This window comes from Felis catus, chromosome B2 (assembly GCF_018350175.1).
Source record: "Felis catus isolate Fca126 chromosome B2, F.catus_Fca126_mat1.0, whole genome shotgun sequence".
NCBI classification, from domain to species: domain Eukaryota; kingdom Metazoa; phylum Chordata; class Mammalia; order Carnivora; family Felidae; genus Felis; species Felis catus.
The window spans coordinates 49,931,074-49,949,040 of record NC_058372.1 but is presented as its reverse complement, the minus strand read 5'-3'; the positions used below and the strand labels follow the sequence as shown (position 1 = coordinate 49,949,040).

Sequence of the window (17,967 nt, the reverse complement as noted above, 5' to 3'; positions counted from 1 at the left end):
GTCTCCATTAGTAGCTGTTAAAATCAACTCAATGGATTGTGACAACAGTTTTTTTTTTTAAAAGGAACAAATAGAATATTAATTATCAGGATGTATCCAATGTTATATGGATAGGAATAATTTGCTGAAAAAGTCTTCAAGATATATACATATTCATATCCTAGGTATTTTTTACATGGTCACAATAAAAAACCTGGGAATCGATTGACATAGTCCAGCCCGCTCATTTTACTGATGAGATATCCCCAGACCAAAAGAGGTTGAGAAACCATTAGTTAAAGTCTAGTTCCCAGTTGAGTATTTCTTACACTCTGCCTCAATCCTCTCTCAGATGGAAAAGATCTTCCTCCTTCGGCATGTGAGGTATCAGTGACTTTGCCATCCTGCTTGTCAGACATCTCTGACCTAATAAGGGTTTAATAGCATGGAGATAGAGATATGTGAGAGCAATGTGGCAGTAATATCCATTATAGTTGTAGATTCCAAAGGTGAACAGGCAAATTCATTAATTCAGGTAAGTGCCAACCTTGAAACAAGGGGGAAATGCTTGCATTTCTGTTGATACTTCTGTTGCACATCTCAAACACTCTTCCTTTTCCTTTTTTCACGTATGTAGCATGGAACAGAAAATGAAACACCAGGTTGGGGTCTTGAGAACCACATTCATGTCCTTATTGTACTACAAATATTTGTTTGAGCTCAGACAACTTACCTACCTGAGATTCTGGTTATTTCATCTCAAAAATGAGAAGCCTGAACCAGAATTAATGGTCACTAATTGCTTTGCGGTCATGTGGTCATTTGAAAACAGTGAAAGCTACGCAGAACATATGCAGCATCCTGGGAAAATAAAACATGTCTTAATCTGTTATGAGTGGAGAGAAATCCCTCCCAAAGGCAGAGAGCTGCCCGTCTGGTGAGATACTTTTATACCCCGTGGAAAAGGTGGACACTTTTGTATAGAACCCCCAGCACCCTGCACTGCATAAAGTGATAGAAATATTAATAATTATTATGACGATGATTGCCACTAGTACTTATTGAAAACAAACTTTGTGCTAAGGTGGTTTTCCCACAGTAAAATTAGTAAGATTCCAAAATGATTTGTTCTTGTAAAAAGAAAGAAACACTGAGTGGAGATGCTTTGCATGTTTCCATAGTTGTCTTTAAGGAAAAGAAATTGCATTAGCTCAGAAATTGCATTGCTCAAATTCACTTTAATGAATAATAGGATATATTTAATAGGTCCTGAAGATGAGGAAGGGTTCACTAGAGAAATGTAGGGAAATAATTGAGGATAGTCAGTGGTTCTTAAAGCTGGTTTGATACCTTGGAATTTTTCTGAATGGTCACAGATGGCCCCTGAGACTGCCATTTGTAATGTGACTAGGTCTGCATTGGATTCTACCACAGAAGTACATTTAAGAATTTCACCATCAATAACAGCCTAAGGATTATGCTTGGCCAAAGTGTCTAGAAATGAAACAAGAATTGCATCTTCAGGTTTATTTCATTTATCAGGGCAAAACAAAACAAAACAAAAACAAAAACCCACATTACATTTTCTTCTCAATTCTACGCTTCTAGTTCACACAGTCGTCAATGGGGAAGTTAGGCCGGAAAACCTTCTACATTTACTTTGTTTTGGTTAAGAATATGGATTCTGGATTCAAAGGCCTGAGTTTCTGTGAGATTCCATTACTTACTAGCCAGGTAGTCCTGGGCAAACTTACCTAATTTATCAATTTCCACATTTGAGAATGGAGGCAATAATATCTATCTCATAGGATTGTAAGTGAAGGGTTAAGTGAAAGAATCTAAGAAAATAGCTCAGCTAAGGACTTGGCAAGGAGTGAGCACCAGCTAATGTAAACTGTTGATGTTATTATTCCTAGTTTATAGACTCTGCCTTGGATGTTTCATTGCATTTTTGCCCAGAGGACTACCCAGAGTACAAACCAATGTCAGTAGAACAAGGAAACATTCAAAGCCTATCTGGGAAGTGGAACTCAGCATTCTGAGCACTTAAAAAAATGCTAAGAAAAATTTGGAAAGAATCCTGTGAGTACCAGAGAGTGTCCACGGGAATACAGAGTCCATGTGACCAGCCCACAGATGGATTAGCTTGATGATAACCTGGTTTAGTGTAGATTTCAGGGCACAAGATTTACTGTTTTCTACAGGCAAGGTAATGTGCAACTAGCAATTAGTCCATGTAAGTAAACAATGACCGTGACTTTTCTTGAGCAGAATTCTTTCCCAGCGTACCCTGTCCTGAAATCATAGTAAAAGCCAAAGTGCTTACAGGGCTCTCACAACTTGTCTGCATTGTCTACTGCTCTATCTCTCTCTCTCTCTCTCTGTTCATGCCAGCCTCCAGCTATTCCTAGCATGCTCTGGCCTCAGGGCCCTTACACTTTTTGCATCTGCTTGGGAGAGAAACAGAGCCAACTCCCTCACCTATTTCTGTAGTCTTCCCTGATCCTGTTTAAAATTGCACGCCCATCCTGTCCCTCTGGCCTATTCTTGCGATTTCTCCTTGGCACTATCACCTTCTAACATACTACATAACTTACTTATTTGGTTCATTGTTTGTCCTACCCATCCTCCAACCCCTGAATGCAAGCTCCCTAAGGGCAAGGATTTGTGTGTTTTGGCCATTGCTGTATTCCTGGTGCCTAGAACAGGGCTTGGCACCTAGTGGTGTTCAGTGTTTGTGGAGTGGCTGTCAGTGAATCACATAATCACCAGTTCAACAGGCTAGGCCTCCCCTCCAGGGAAAGTCTTTCTAGCAGGGTTTTCTTGGAGGGCTTGATTCAGGAGAGGCATTTCAGAGAATTCTTTCAATACAAGATAATGTATCGTTGGCTTTGTTACATGAGCCTGTATCTCAGCCACAGTATCATCAAATTACCTACATAGTGTAATGTCTGAAGGGAGTGTAATATAACTATCTTGGTATTCCTGTACACTGAGCCAGAGACTGTTGATTATGCACAAAAGAATGGATGTATTAGGTTGCTTAAAATTTCTAGATCCCAATTTCTGTTTTTTCTTGGAGTTTTATATGACACTGCTAATTTACTTATTAACAACATTTTGCCATAGCCTTATTTTTCCCCGGAAGAGATTTATTTTAGTGATGGGTCTATGGATTATCTTTTTTCCCTTTTTTTTTTTTTGCATTTTCTTTAATAAGCATATATTACTTGAAAATGATAAATGGGGGACTTTCTGCTAAATCTGTGTAACTTTTTTATAACGCAGAGAGGTATTTTTTTTTAATCCTATATTCAAAGTCATATCACTTGTCAAAATCCCTGGGAGATCCAATTGTTTGAGGAACTGAAAATCCTAATGAAAGATGAGAGGGAGGGCTTGCAGAATCTTGGGAAGAGTATCAATCCTAGAGGAATTTCTTATCCAAGGAATCAAGGTATTTTCAAGAACCTGTCACTGGAGAGTGAGATTTGATACTATACTCCAGGCCACCAAAGGCTGTAGCCAATGACCTTTTGGGCTCTGAGAAGACTGTGAGGTGCAAAGAATGCTTTATTTGGCATCCAAGGACAAGGTGTAAAGTAAGTCACTTTAACCTGCAAAGAAACCATACAACCCTAGCTATTCATGAGGTATTTAGGGTCAAAAGTTAAAATGAGATTAAAGTATGCACAATGGTAAAAGTACTTCACACACTGTAAAGGGCTCTGCAAATATTTGGGTATTGATGTTTCTGATTAGCTGAGCCCTATATTTGTCTGAAGAAGAAATCAATTTGAGTTTAAACATTACAACTAGTTATGTGACTTTGAACCAATCCTTCCACTTTCTTAGCGTGTTTTCTAGTTTAATGGAGATCTTGTTGGCCTTCCTTCAAACAATTATGTACAAGCTCAAATGGATGTGGAAATTTTTTGGAAAGCATAATGCATGATAAGATCTGAGGTGTTATTCTGCAGCCTTTGAGTTGGTCAAGGCCTCCTGGAGTCTAAAATACAGTGCATACCTCTTCCTATGAGATCATGTTAGGTAAGAAAAGCCCTTACCTGAGATAGATAAGCTCTTGAAGTTAATATTTAAATGAATTTCTTTTAAATGCAATGCTTTCCCTTCCATATTATTTTGATAAAAATTCCTTAAAGGATAAGGTGGTTATTCTTTTTTTAAAGGAGGCAGCTAGAGTGCAACATGCTGTTTCCAATTTTCCAAATCAGGTACCTGTACTCAGGACAGTGAAAAGGGCTAGAGAAGCAATGGGAGTAACAAGGTTTGAGGTGGCCACAGGTGACAGCCTTGCTGGTGGGGAAGATATTTCTAGCCTCTGGGGTGGGGGTGGGGGGGAGGGAGGAAAAGAGCTCATTCCTTTTGAAAATGTTCTGGCACAAAGCAAGTCCCAGCCTCCCCTGGGTTTGGCCTGCCATCTGGCCCTCAGACTGGGATCAAGACCTAGAGGGGTACCCTGTGATGGCCCACCATGGGAAGATGCTGGTTCTCATTTAGCAGTCTGAAAACTCTCTGTAGAAGGATCCCTGGTTGTTGTTGTTGTTTTTCTTACTGTGGTATCTCCAGAGCTAACATGGTGCCTGCCACCAGCAGATGCTCATACATGATGAATCAGTAATTGAAGAGTGGTTAAACTATTAGCAGTGACAACAGAAGCATTTGCAAACTACCTAGGGCCCCTATTGGTCATGAAAAGGGTTTGGGCAAGAAGGACATCCATAATTCCATCAGCGCCTCAACCCAGGCAAATGGTGTTTTCTTACCGTTGTGATTGTACTATGGCCTAAAGCTGAGTAGCCTGGAGAATGACTTTGTTTTCACAGCTATTTAAATATAAGAGTTGGGCTACAAAATCCTTTGGTTCATAGGTGCCACATTCCACAATACATCCATTATAATAGCTGTTATAGTATAATTATAATTCATAATTTTTAGATTTAAAAATATAGTCCATCAATTCAAAATTTTGAAATCTTTAGCACTATTGTTCATAAAACTAGAAGTATTTATTGAATTAGATGGAAATCCTCAGAGAAATCAACTCCATAGCTTTTGGGGGTGGCAATGTGATCTACTCACAGGTGTGTTATATGTATTTTGGGGGTTGGGGTATGAAGATGTTTTAAGCTTTTGTATTTTCCTACTTCTTGGTGAATATAAAATGTCCTGACCTCCTCCTCCTGGCAATGTTTGTCTAGATAAAACCTTTCTTTAAGACGGGCCTTGTCAAAGTAGCCTTTGTCAAGAGCCTTGTCAAAGAGGGGTGCCTGGGTAGCTCAGTCGGTTAAGCATCTTGACTCTTGATCTCAGCTCAGGACATCATCTCACCATTGGGGAGTTTGAGCCCTTCCAGGGTCTCTGTGCTGACAGCGTGTAGCCTACTTGGGATTCTGTCTCTCCTCTCTGCCTCTTCCCTGCTTGTACTCTCTCTCTTTCAAAATAAGTAAACTTTTTTTTTTTTTAAAGAACCTTGTCAAAGAAACAAGATAATTGTTGACAGTACAACAATCCATATACAAAATCTGTTTAATGGTCATTCGTGTAAGTAGATTTATATAAACAGAAAATAGTTCCATTTTTTCTTTGCGGAGCAATCAAGCAAAACAATAGGACCAACACAATTAATAGCCCAAAGATTTGGATACAATGGCCATGCTAAGACATGAGCGCCATCTGGAGGGCCAGCTTGAAACTACAGTGCAGCATCTGAAGAACACAATATACTTAACATTAAGATAAGGTACCATTTTGTGGACAGGGGGCAACAGAATCAGGAATGAGCTACCTTCATTCCACAGCCTGAGCTCCTACTATTTCAAGATTCCAATTAGAGGACTGAGAATATTGTTAATGAGTGAGGTACTTTTAGCAGAGGTGGGAAATGAAACTTTAACATCTGAAGCGTACTAACATTAGCTCATTGGTAATTACAAGGCAGGAAGTACTAGGCAAGAGGGAAATAGGCAAATGTGTCCCCATCTGCTGTGTCCTGATACCCCATCTCCTTACCTTGAGTACGGCCTCATACAAATCCCATCAGAATTTTTATTCACAAGATGTAAATGACTGATCAGTTAGGTTTTCCAGAGGCATTTACATTTTAATAGAGACAGAGAGATAACTGGCAGAATTTCCAGATGTCAACTGTTGGTGAGGCTATGGTGGAGTAAAATAACTTCCTTTATCAAATACTTAATTACTTCTTTTAAATAAACGAAGTCTGTTCCTTGCTGATACACTCATTTTAATGCAAATGTTTTAAAAGGAGTCTTTAATCCTTCAAAAGTCTGAGTAGTTTAAACCGTCTGCATTTTCTGTGTTTATATATTTTGAATAAGATACTGGTATTTTAATGAGATACCTAGTCCCCAGTGCTCCTCAAATATCTCTGGTGAAAAATTTTATACTTTTTAAAAAATTTCCAATCACTTGGAGGACCAATACCTGTGCAAATTAAAGTAATAATTTCATGGCAATACCTTAAGAGGTTAGTCTATCTGAACTTGTCACAGACCATTTACAGTGTGTCAGCTGGCCTTGCTCTGTCACCCGCATTTGAAGATCACTGCTCTCTTTCCGGCTTTCTCTTCTGAAAAGTACCTGCCTTTGGCCTGAAGATCTACATCCAACAGGACCACCACCATATCCAAGAGCTTGATTTAAACCTTCCTCCCAACTTTTAAAATACGGTCTTTGAATCGTAAAACTGAGTATTTCAAACATTTTCTAGTCCCCATTTTAAACTGACCCTCTTGCCATGTGTTTGTACAACCCCCCCCCCCCCCATTCCCTTGTTTAGTGCAACTGGCTTCAGTTTTGCCAACTTTGTGATGAATTTGGACTAGACACCAGAAGCTTATGTAAGACACTTGGGTAGCACAGAAGTTCAGGTATTTAAGAATTAACCAAGAAATCCATCTAGGAACTCCATGTAGCAGACAAGACATATGCTTTCTTGATATGAAGATTATAGGAAAGCTTCAGTTGAGTGGTTTTTTGTTTGGTTTTTGCCAAAATGCAGGTTGACAGAGTCTTTTGAATGATAAGTAATTCTGGTGTTCTGACGTTTTTTTCATCCACCGGTTGAAAAGCAATGCATTCTTTTTTTCCTTATTCCTATAACCCAAAACTGAAAATTCCGCATGGCCATATATTAAGTAAAGTGTTCATACATTTCCATTTATAAGGCACAAAATCCACAAATCTCTCAGAGAAAGGAAGAAAACAAAGACGTGAAGATAACAAAATAACCTAGTAACAGAAAAATTTCATCAAACTGGCCTGAAAACAAAGCAGTTTCCTTTGTAGTAAACAGAGACCTTATCCTGATAGGAAACATGGCCTCTGAGAATACTCCCATGGCTCCTCTGTCAACACAGCCCCCTTCACAGGATTAGTACATAAATCGGTCCTCAGAGAAGGCTGTGCGGCCAGAACACATCAATCACAAGTACCGCTTATCCCATAGAAGCTACTGGGCAAAAGAAAATTCTAGCTACAGAGTACCTGGTTCACCATTCTTACCCAAAGGAACCTTCAGGCATTAACCCACAGTGAGCACACATGTTCATCTGTCCTGGGGCTTGGTTATTTTAAGGATTCAGGTCTAAGTTGAGGTGGTTATCCACCTGCTGGAGGACCTTAAACCAGGGTAGTTATGTGGGTCCTTTATGTGGTGGCATCTAGTTAAGAGGCCAGACCCTGGATTCCTCTTGAAATAATCGAGTCCCTACAGGGAGCCTCAGAACTACTTCGCTCTATTAGTTTTTGTTTTGTTTTGTTTTGTTTTGTTTTTTTAACATGTTGGCCCAAATCTGGAGATTCCCTAGCACAAGCCCCAGATTTTCTGGCCTGTAAGGCAGCCCTAATAGATTTCAAGTACTGCAGTCTACAGGTATAAAACAGAAGTGTCCTATGACACACAACAGTATCCATGCTTACTGGCTGGGTCTCCTGATGGCTCTTGGCACTGCACTTTCTAGTACCATTTACATTATTATTATTATATGAGAATAAGCTTTCTGAATGTCCACATGGATCCAAGCATTTCCTGGAAATATGACTCCTTCATATTCCTCTATATTACCATGCAAGGTACAGATGGGAGTGACAACACTGCAGAGAAAACAGCCAGGCAGACATCATCCTGAGAAAAGAGTCAGTGGCAGAGTAGGGCAAGAGAGAAGGGACCAGAAATCAGATGAACGGAGTAATTCATTATGTCTAAGGGTTTCACTGAGTCATTTTGAAGATTCTGACTTCTCCACCCTGGACAATCTGAAATCCAAATGAAATCGAGTTCTTGGCTCAATTTATTCAATTACCAAAAACCAACACAGTAGGATGGCCATTCCAATACGGTGTGGACCAGCCACACACTTACTTTCCAGTCCCAACTTTTTTATCCCTTCAGCTCCAGGACTTGCCCCTCGAGGCCAAAGTCAGAATTCCCCTACGTTTTCGGGCAGAAAGATCACCCTTAATTTAGTGTCCCATGAATCTTAGCCAAGGTCCCTTCCCTTCCTGTATCTTGTAAGGCTATGACACAGAGGAAAAAGTAATACTCCTTTTATTAGCAACAACTATAACAACAAAATTCTTGAATCCTTTGGCTTTCCAATGCCACGGCATATCCTTGGAAATATGTATTAATTTAAAAGCAACTCTTAAAAGACAAAAAGTCAACTCCTAATGTTGTACTGGGTTTTTCCCCAAATCACGACAGGCTGCCTCCACATCTCACTCCACCTGCCAGCCTCAAGAATCTTTCTTTGTAAGCCTGTCCTTGACTTTGTGCCTCAGGAGGGCTGCGGTGGCAGCGCTGCAGGCCGCCAAGAAGAAGAAAGACAGACAAGCCGTGTAGACAGACAGGGGGCCGTGGCGCTGCTGAAAGATCTCCTGCCGCCCCTGGTAGTCCAGGAGGATGGCCTCCAGCTGGGAGAGCGTACAGATGGCCAGGAAGGCGTGGAAGATCTGATGCCCGTGGCCCACAATGTCACAGGAACCCGGGAAGTACTTCTCAGGAACCGGGCAGGAGAAGAAATAGGCGCTGACCAGGAAGAAGAGGATCTGGAGAGTGTGGTACCAGGCCGCCTGCTCCTGGCAGCCAGCCAGGTGGCACAGGGCCACGCGGTGTGCCACGGGGCTGATGTCTAGGACGAAGGCCAGCCCTGCCGGCACCACTTGACAGATCTTCCTCATGACTGGGTAAGGCCTGCGGTAGCGATACTTGGCATAGCAACAGCCGGCGCAAGATAACCAGCCACAGAAGGCAGCTGCTGGCAAGAAGAAGAGCCAGAACAGCTCGTACCACGCCTGGTCGGAGCTGTAGAAGAAGTGAGCCAAGGCACTGCCGTACTGGTAGACGCTCACGCCCACGTAGTCCACGAAGTAGAAGGTGTAGTGCGAGAGCTCGGACTTGGACTGCAGCAGGTGGGCCAGAAGGCTGCACGTGAGGTAAGTGATGGAGGACAGGATAAAGAGGAGCAGGGGCAGCGCGCGGGTGGAGGCCCACGGCAAGGCCTCGGCCTCAGCGAAGGCCCAGAATCGCAAGAGGACGGCCAGGGCGGCCAGCAGGTGGGTCCAGACGTTGACCACCTCGTTGTGCTTCTGAAAGAGGCTGAAGAAGTAGTAGCGCCACTCGTGGCCCGTAGGGCGGTAGCCGGTGTGGATGTAGGGCTCCCGGAAGAGCTGGGGCACGTCCGTCTCGGGGACGGTGCAGGGCATCTTGGGAAGGCCGTCCTCCAGGAGCTTGGGCAGGCGGCGCAGCTGCTGCCCGCTCACCGACAGGGTGCTCAGGCGCTCCAAGATGGCGGTCGTCATGGCGGCCGGCGGGGCGGCAACCTGCAGAGAACAGAGGAAAGTGGGCAAACCGAGAGACAGGCGGACGGGGCAGAGGCGGCGAGGGCCGTGGGGTTGCTTCGGGCTTCGAGTGCGTTAGGGGAGCCGGGGAGCGGCAGACAGCTTCTTTGAGCCTCATTTTTGTTTCATCCGTACGTAATCGAGTTGGACTAAGAGCCCCCACCCCCCCCCCTTACCACCCTAAGATTGGGGTTTCGTCTCTACTACCCACTGCGGTGTGAAGGCACATCTTGTAAGATAGGGCTGTTAACCAGCCTGTTTTAATGATATCAGGAAGGTATGTAAGGGTACCTTTAGAGGTACCTTGAAGTTTCCCAGATGTTATTAAAATGTAGTTATCAGACAGGCTTTAATAGTATGAGACATTATATTGAAATATTAAAAATGATAAATATTGATGTTACTAATGACAGCTTACATTTCTTGACCACCTGATCTTAAAATACCCACTAATTTCACCAGTAACTTGAAAATCTGAGATAAGCAGTAGAAACTTGAACTTCAGAGTAAAGATAGGCAAATGAGTCATCAATTTGGTTGGTGAAGACCAATACATATTCTGGGAAATACTTTAACAGTTAAACAAAATTAACACCTGGCCTAAATTCAACATAAAAATCTAACTGTAAAAGTTGGAGGGGGGGGGGGTGTTTTTTGTTTTGTTTTCTTTTTAAATTAAATTGGAAAGTAAGTCTTGCATTTGCTCTCCTGGGCACCTAAATCTGTACCCAATGAATTTTAGACCTCAAAAATGTTTTAACTTACACTTAGAATTTTTTTTACATGACAGATGAGCCAGAGGAGCATAGCAATTATTTCACAAAATATATCACAAAAGAGCTGCAAAATTTCATGTGAATTTTTTTGGTAAAGAAATGGATTTTCAGCATGTATACAGCTACCTTCTGTACTTCATATTTTCTCACCTCTTTTCCTCAGACCAGTTCAAAATCTGATTGATTTATTGAAATGGCTCCTTTCCTTCAGAGGCCTTCTCCTGGGAGAGATACAGCAAGCGCTTCTCAAAGTATTACTAATTTTAGTGAAGAAAATGTAATCTTCCGACTCACATTTCTTAATCAATATTGAAAAAGAAAAAAATTAGATAATGATCTAAAATGTAGGGCATGAAAATTAATAAAATGTAAAAAAAAAAAAAAAAAGCTCAGGGAGACGTGGAGTCAATCCTTGGTTTGGGGCTACTTTCTGGGTAACAGGGCAAGTTATAGAGCTGTCCAGGCTTCAGTGTCTTCATCTGTAAAATGGGAGTAATAATTCTGCATACCATATGGATAGTTGTGATGGTTAAATGAGAAACTCTAAAATATAAAATGCTTACTAAGGATTATGGAGTCAGAAGGACAAAAAGAGGGAGAGTGGGAGAGAGGAAAAAAACTCATCAGAATACCTTAATTCATTAAAAAAAAAAAAAGAGAAGAGAAGAAGGGGCGCCTGGGTGGCTCAGTTGGTTGAGCGTCCGACTTCGGCTCAGGTCATGATCTCGCGGTCCGTGAGTTCGAGCCCTGCGTCAGGCTCTGTGCTGACCACTCAGAGCCTGGAGCCTGTTTCAGATTCTGTGTCTCCCTCTCTCTCTGACCCTCCCCCCGTTCATGCTCGGTCTCTCTCTGTCTCAAAAATAAATAAACGTTAAAAAAAATTTTAAAAAGAAAAGAAAAAGAAAGAAAGAAAGAAAGAAAGAAAGAAAGAAAGAAAGAAAGAAAGAAAGAAAAAGAAAGAAAAAGAAAACAAAAGAAAAAGCTAAGCAGTGCTTCTGCTGTCAGCCAGCAGGAGGATCCGAGAGCCTGAGTTAAGACTCCTCCAACTAAACTCCAGTGGCAGTTGGTGACAACACAGCAGGGGTAAAGGAGAGGGACAGGGAATGGTGGGAACAGATGGAGTATGCCAGCCCTAGGATCAAGTGGACGCACTGCATGGCTGGGCCTAGGACATGGGGCAATGTTTCAAGTTGTCTGGTAGCTATTGGCTGAGAAGTATGTGGCCTGGGGGAGCTGGGCTTTGTTGAAGTTCTGGGGAATTAAAGAGCTCTATTCTTTAGATACAGGCTTCTTCCATCTCTTGTGAAGTAGAGAGAAAAATCAGAAATATTGGTCTGATTTTGTGGTTGGGAAAAGTAAAGGTGAGTCACTGGGGATATGAGCTGTAGAATTGCTCCACCTTAGCATTGCTGTCTAAGATCAAGGGTGTTTCCATCATCACTGGGCACCCAAACCAATTGGAGACAATTCCACATCTAAAGTTAAATAACACATGTCTGTACAATTTCTGCCCATCATTGTCTCCTCAAAATAGGATGTCTGGGACAATAGGTTCTTATAAACCAAACAAAGCAAGTGAATTTCTAAAGACTGAAAACTCAGGTTTTGATTGTCTAATGGTTGGAACTCAACACAGTTTAGACATGGGAACCAACTGGCATCTGTCCATTCTGAGGACATGATCTGACAGATCATGATACTGCTTTATTGTCAGTTTCTAGAAAACCCTGTCTGCAGAGCTCTGACCCCAAGTGTTCCTCCAGTCCTCATACCAGTAACCTAACTTCATGGCTTTATGTTGAGTTCTTTTCAGAAAATTATTTCTAGTTCTCTCTTACAGAAAATAAACTAGGAGAGGTTTTAGAACTAAGAAGTACAAGACCTAACGGTTTTAACTTCAAAGGAAAGGATGCACAGGGGGAAAAAAATGGCAGAATCATTATTTCCCTTGCAAATGTGAGCTTCTTTTCCAAGGATCTTTAATTATTTTTAATGTTTATTTTTGAGAGAGAGAGAGAGAGAGAGAGAGAGAAAGAGCAAGTGGGTGAGGGGAAGACAGAGAGGGAGACAGAATCTGACGCAGGCTCCAGGCTCTGAGCTGTCAGCACAGAGCCCTATGGGGGGGGCTCAAACTCACGAACTGTGAGATCATGACCTGAGCTGAAGTTGGATGCTTAACCGACTGAGCCACCCAGGTGTCCCTCCAAGGATCTTTAAAGTGCTGCCACACCAGCCTCAGGGTCTCCTTAATAACCCCATCCTCTGGAGTGTGTAGCCCAACACCCATGGAGAGAGCCCAACACCCACGGAGTATAGTTGCAGGGACACTACCACAATGGTCCCCGACTCAAGATATGATGTCTTACCTGTCAGTAATGAGGGTGCTGCAAAGATCTAGGTCATCTATGTGTGGGCGAAGAGGATCTAAATTTTTACACTTTGGAAGTGAAAAACGAAAAATTCTAAACTAACAGAAAGAGAGGGGATTATTTCTTTGTCCTTTGCTTAGCAACTGCCCCTTCCCCTGCCATAAAATTCTCCCTTCACCAGAGAGCAGCCACAGCAATGGTAACAAAGTATAATTTTTAAAATCAGCATTAACTTCAGAAGCCCTGTCAAGTGGAGTCCCCCATAGTTTACCCCCATAGACAGGATTTACTTTCACTGTTCCAGAGTGTGCAGTACTTCCAGAAATAGTCTTCAAAGGGCCAACTAGAAAGTTTGAGAATCTTTCTTGGAGGAAATCACCTGTTGGCATCATGATACTGGTGCAGGCACATACCTCCAGCCTTTCCAGTCCCAGCTCTGACTAAAGCTCAGACTAAGGGTGCCTCCCTCATTCCTGGCCTCGTCCCCATGACTTCTCCCTGAGCTGATATGGCCATCAGCTGACCAAGATGCTACCTTAGAATGATCTCTTCTGCACAGGGTATGCTCCAGCTCCTCTGCTGAAACAGCTGAAATGGAATCTTCCTGAAGAATCCTCATAAACTGGCTAAGCTCAAGTCATATTTTGATTATCTAGAGAGCTCTGGAGGAGCTCTGTTGATCACCTGCTCAACAATACTGCAGACTACAAAGGCCACAAAGGAAGAATAAAATAAGACCCCTTTCCCCAAGCAGCCTACAAGAAGATTCAAACTTCATGAATCTATAGCCAACATCACTGGACTGCATATAATTATTAAGTAGACTGAAATACAAACAGGTCTCCAGAGCGGAGCTCACTCGGGGCACACTGGGACTTAGACAAGTAAAGGGGTGAGGAGCGGGGCATTTCAGGAAGGGGGCAAAAGGGAATTCCCAGGAAGGGAATGCTGTGGCTTCTTTGTGGGCCCATACACAGAGGGGCTGTTGGGGAGTAATCAAGAAGCGAGTGGGGTAGGTGCCACAGCATTACTGAAAGGAGTTTAGATTTGATGCTGCAGAAAGAAGATGGGAGTTCATGTCTCATCCTTGAAGCTTTAAGCCTGTTTGATCCTCATCTCACCTGAGCTGTGAGGATTCATGCTGCTGACCAATGCCCCTCTCTCAGCCTTAGTGATGCTACCCTCTCTGGTCTTGCCTGTTTTCTTCTCCCACCACCCCTGTCAACTCTGGTGTTTCCAGGGGTCTGCCATCTGCCCCTTTTCTACCTCCACAGTCCCTCTGGTGCGGGTACTTCTCCCACACCCTTGGCTTTAGCTAGCACCTGTACCAGATGATTCCCACACATATACCTGTAGCCAGATCTTTCCTGAAATTTGGATTCAAATATCCAGTGGCTCTGGATTTGCCCAACTGACTATCCCATGGGCACTTCAGACTCAACATCTTCAAACTTGTCCTTCAACCCAGATTTGACCCTTCCCCTACATCTAATCAGTCATCTAGGCCTGTTGGTTTTATCTCACCATTTCTGGAATCCATGCATTCTTTCCATTTCTACTGCTCTCCACTCAAGCCTTCAAAATGAACTGATGCAGAGGATAAAAACAGCAGTGTCATAACTGACCTTCCTTCCTTAAGTGATGGTTCCCCTGCCTCATGTCCGCCACACCCTCTCTTCTCTGAACCACCTCAGGGTGATAGTTTAAAAACAGAAATCTGAATACCACTCCCGTCCCCATGGACCCCAGTAGCTCACCATTGCTTGTTTACAACACAGACTTTAAGCCCTTACCAGTCCTACTTCTGTTGACCACTTTCCTCTCAATCCACACCTCCAGGCCACTTTAATGGCCTGGATCACAATACTGGGAGTTTTTCAAAAGTGCCACACTCTTTATTTCCACACATGATGACAAGCCTCCAGTCAGTCCAGCAACCCAGCTCATCAACATTCTGCCCAGGAGCCAGCTCCACCAGGAAGCCTCTCCTACCCCTCAGACTGGGTTTTAGGGCTCTTCCCAGCACACTTCTGTCCTGGAGTACTTATCATTGGTTTACTCTGCTCACGCCCCTATTTGTGGCCAGCTCTGTTAGTGTGCAAGTTCCCATGTCTAAAATGGTCCTCAGCATATAAAATTATACACCTAATCATTATTTACTGAATAAATAGTTCTTTAGGCCCAGACATATGGCACCAATTTCCTTCTGTTCAGCAAGGTCAAGGGAAAAAAGAAATAATGGTTTGGGAATCAGAGGATCTGGCTGTTCCATATTTGCTCTACTCAATTAGCTGTGTGGTAATGCCTATGACATTAAACTATTCAGTGTAACTTTCTCCATTAAAAAAAGGTAGGTGGGAGATAATTTCCTGTCTTTGCATTTTTCAGGATAAAAAGAGGATAAATAATAATAAAATGGGCAGTAGTTGAATAGTGCTTTGAAGAGACAAAACATGCACATTAAAGTACTAGTAATATTTAAAGAACTCACAAAAGGATTATAACTTGGTAATATATAATTTTTTTTTGCCTTATATCAGATGTTAATGCAGTCTTTGAAAACTGAAAAGGCATTTAAAGTTTTTGGTTCATTTCTGGGAATCCTTATAACACCTTCCCCAACTGCTTTATAAAGAGTTTTAATTAGACTCAGGTTATAATAGAATTGGAATTTAAAGTTCTATTTTAATATGAACTGTTATTTAACTCTATTTTAATAATAAGAGTATGGTATCTGTGCCATGAATTCAGGTAATGTTTATATAAGAAAGTGTTAAAAATATTACATTACATTTTGGTTTATGTAGGGGTCCAGTCTTAAAGTTCTATTTCAGGTGTTCCTTTAAACTGTTTAGAAAAATTAAAGATAATTACTATAAGGCAGAATAGAATTTTCTAGCAATATGTTGCTATGTTCATAGCAATAAGTTGACATTTTAGTCAAGAATTGTATATTTACATTTTCTTTTAAAAAAGAAATCACAAAGTATGCATTTTTTTAAATATTTTTTTTGAGAGAGAGACACACACACAATGTGAGCAAAGGAAGGACAGAGAGAGAGAGGGAGACACAGAATCTGCACAGGCTCCAGGCTCTGAGCCATCAGCACAGAGCCCAATGAGGGGCTCAAACCCATGAACCGTGAGATCGTGACCAGAGTAGAAGTCAGACGCTTAACTGACTGAGCCACGCAGGTGCCCCTCAAAGTATGCATTTTTAAGGTTTGGTTTTGTTTACCTAGTTTTGATGAATGAAAACTACCCAGAATGCATTTCCTTTTCAGTAATTTAATTTTTTTATTTTAATTTTTTTTTTAGTAACTTAATTTTTTTTTAAAGGAAAGATGTTTTACAATTGTTGTTGTTGTTGTTTTAAGTTTATTTATTTATTTTGAGGAGAGAGAGAGAGCAAGGTAGGAGCAGAATCCCAAGCAGGATGTGTGCTGTTAGCACAGGGTCCAACTCAGGCCTTGATCCCACAGACCATGAGATCATGACCTAAGCCAAAACAAGAATCAGACGCTCAACCAACTGAGCCACCCAGGCACCCCTCAGTAACTTTAAATAAAACAATGAAATGACCTGTTTCTGTGTTGCAGTCCTCTGGAAACATAGTGCAAACAATGTCCATAAATAACCATTTAACATAAATAAATAAAGTGTCCATAAATAACTATTTAACTTTCAGATAGAAGCCGTGTGGATGAGTAGTGCAGCGCCTGGACCTGTCTCCAGTCTCCTAGTAACAGATTTAACCACTTATACCAGGTATGCCCACTGCCCTCACTGCTTCTTATAACCTCTTCCACCTGCTGGGTTCCCTCTCTGGGGGGGCTTAGAAGTGGCATGGCCATTGTCCTACTTTGGGTCCTCATTATCTCCCACAGGCACCTCTTTGGGATATAGAAGGCCTTCCCTCTGGTCCCTACCTGTGTATCTCCATGACTAGTTCCAACCATCCCCTGACCCTGCCACTTTTATTTTGTGTTCCAGTAATTCTGCCATCCTTTCAGGCCTTTGTACACAAGCACAAAGGCATGGAGTGCCCAGAGCACTGATGCCTACGGCCAAGTTCAAATTTCCCCTGTGAAGCCTTCCCTTCACGTGCTCCTTTGCCTCTGCTACCCCTGGACAACCCTCCATTATAAGCCTCTCCTTTCTGTATAAATACAGTGTCCTGGTTTACATTACAAGCATACCTTGTTTTGTTGTGCTTTGCTTCATTGTGCTTTGCAGATATTGCATTTTTTTAAGATTTTATTTTTAAGTAATCCCTACACCCAACTTGGGGGCTCAAATTACAACCCCAAGATTAAGAGTCATATGCTCCACCAACCCAACCAATCGGGCACCCCTGCATTTTTTTTTAAAAGTATGCTCTATGGCCAACATGGGGCTTGAACTCATGACCCCAAGATCAAGAGTTACATGCTCTACTGACTGAGCCAGCCAGGTGCCCCCAGTTACTGCATTTTTTATAGACTGAAAGTTTGTGGCGACACTGCATACAGTGAGTCTATCAGAGCCATTTTTCCAACAGCATTTGTTCTCTTCATGTCTCTATCCCATTTTGTTAATTCTTGTAATATTTCAAGTTTTTTTTTTTCATTATCATGTTTGTTATGCTGATATGTGATCAGTGATCTTTGTTGTTACTATTGTAATTGTTTGGGAGTGCCATGAACTGTGCCCATTTAACAATGCAGACTTAATCATTGTGTTTGTTGATTGCTCCACTGACCAGCCAATCCCTGGTCTCTCTTCCCTTCCTCGGGCCTCTCTATTCCCTGAGACACAACAATACTGAAATAAGGCCAATTAACAACACTACAATGGCCTCTCAGTAGTATTCAAGTGAAAGGAGGAGTCACACCTCTCTCACTTTAAATCAAAAGCTAGAAATGATTGGGGCGCCTGGGTGGCGCAGTCGGTTAAACGTCCGACTTCAGCCAGGTCAC

The 17,967-nt window shown here is 42.1% G+C and overlaps 1 protein-coding gene and 1 long non-coding RNA gene across 3 annotated transcripts in view; one reads left to right on the top strand and one right to left on the bottom strand.

The window, feature by feature from the left end:
- Positions 1-5,511: 5,511 nt before the first annotated feature.
- Positions 5,512-17,967, bottom strand: part of PAQR8 (progestin and adipoQ receptor family member 8) — a 121,339-nt gene continuing 108,883 nt past the window's right edge. For both annotated transcript variants that reach the window (XM_045057646.1, XM_023254057.2), the window contains one exon: positions 5,512-9,846. In XM_045057646.1, coding sequence (XP_044913581.1) covers positions 8,761-9,825 — 1,065 coding nt within the window. In that variant the 5' untranslated portion in view covers positions 9,826-9,846 and the 3' untranslated portion in view covers positions 5,512-8,760. The remainder of the gene's footprint in view (positions 9,847-17,967) is intronic.
- LOC123385394 lies at positions 9,846-17,353 on the top strand. The gene is made up of 3 exons (XR_006597830.1): positions 9,846-9,995; positions 16,698-16,777; positions 16,897-17,353. It is a non-coding gene; the product is annotated as an uncharacterized LOC123385394 (long non-coding RNA).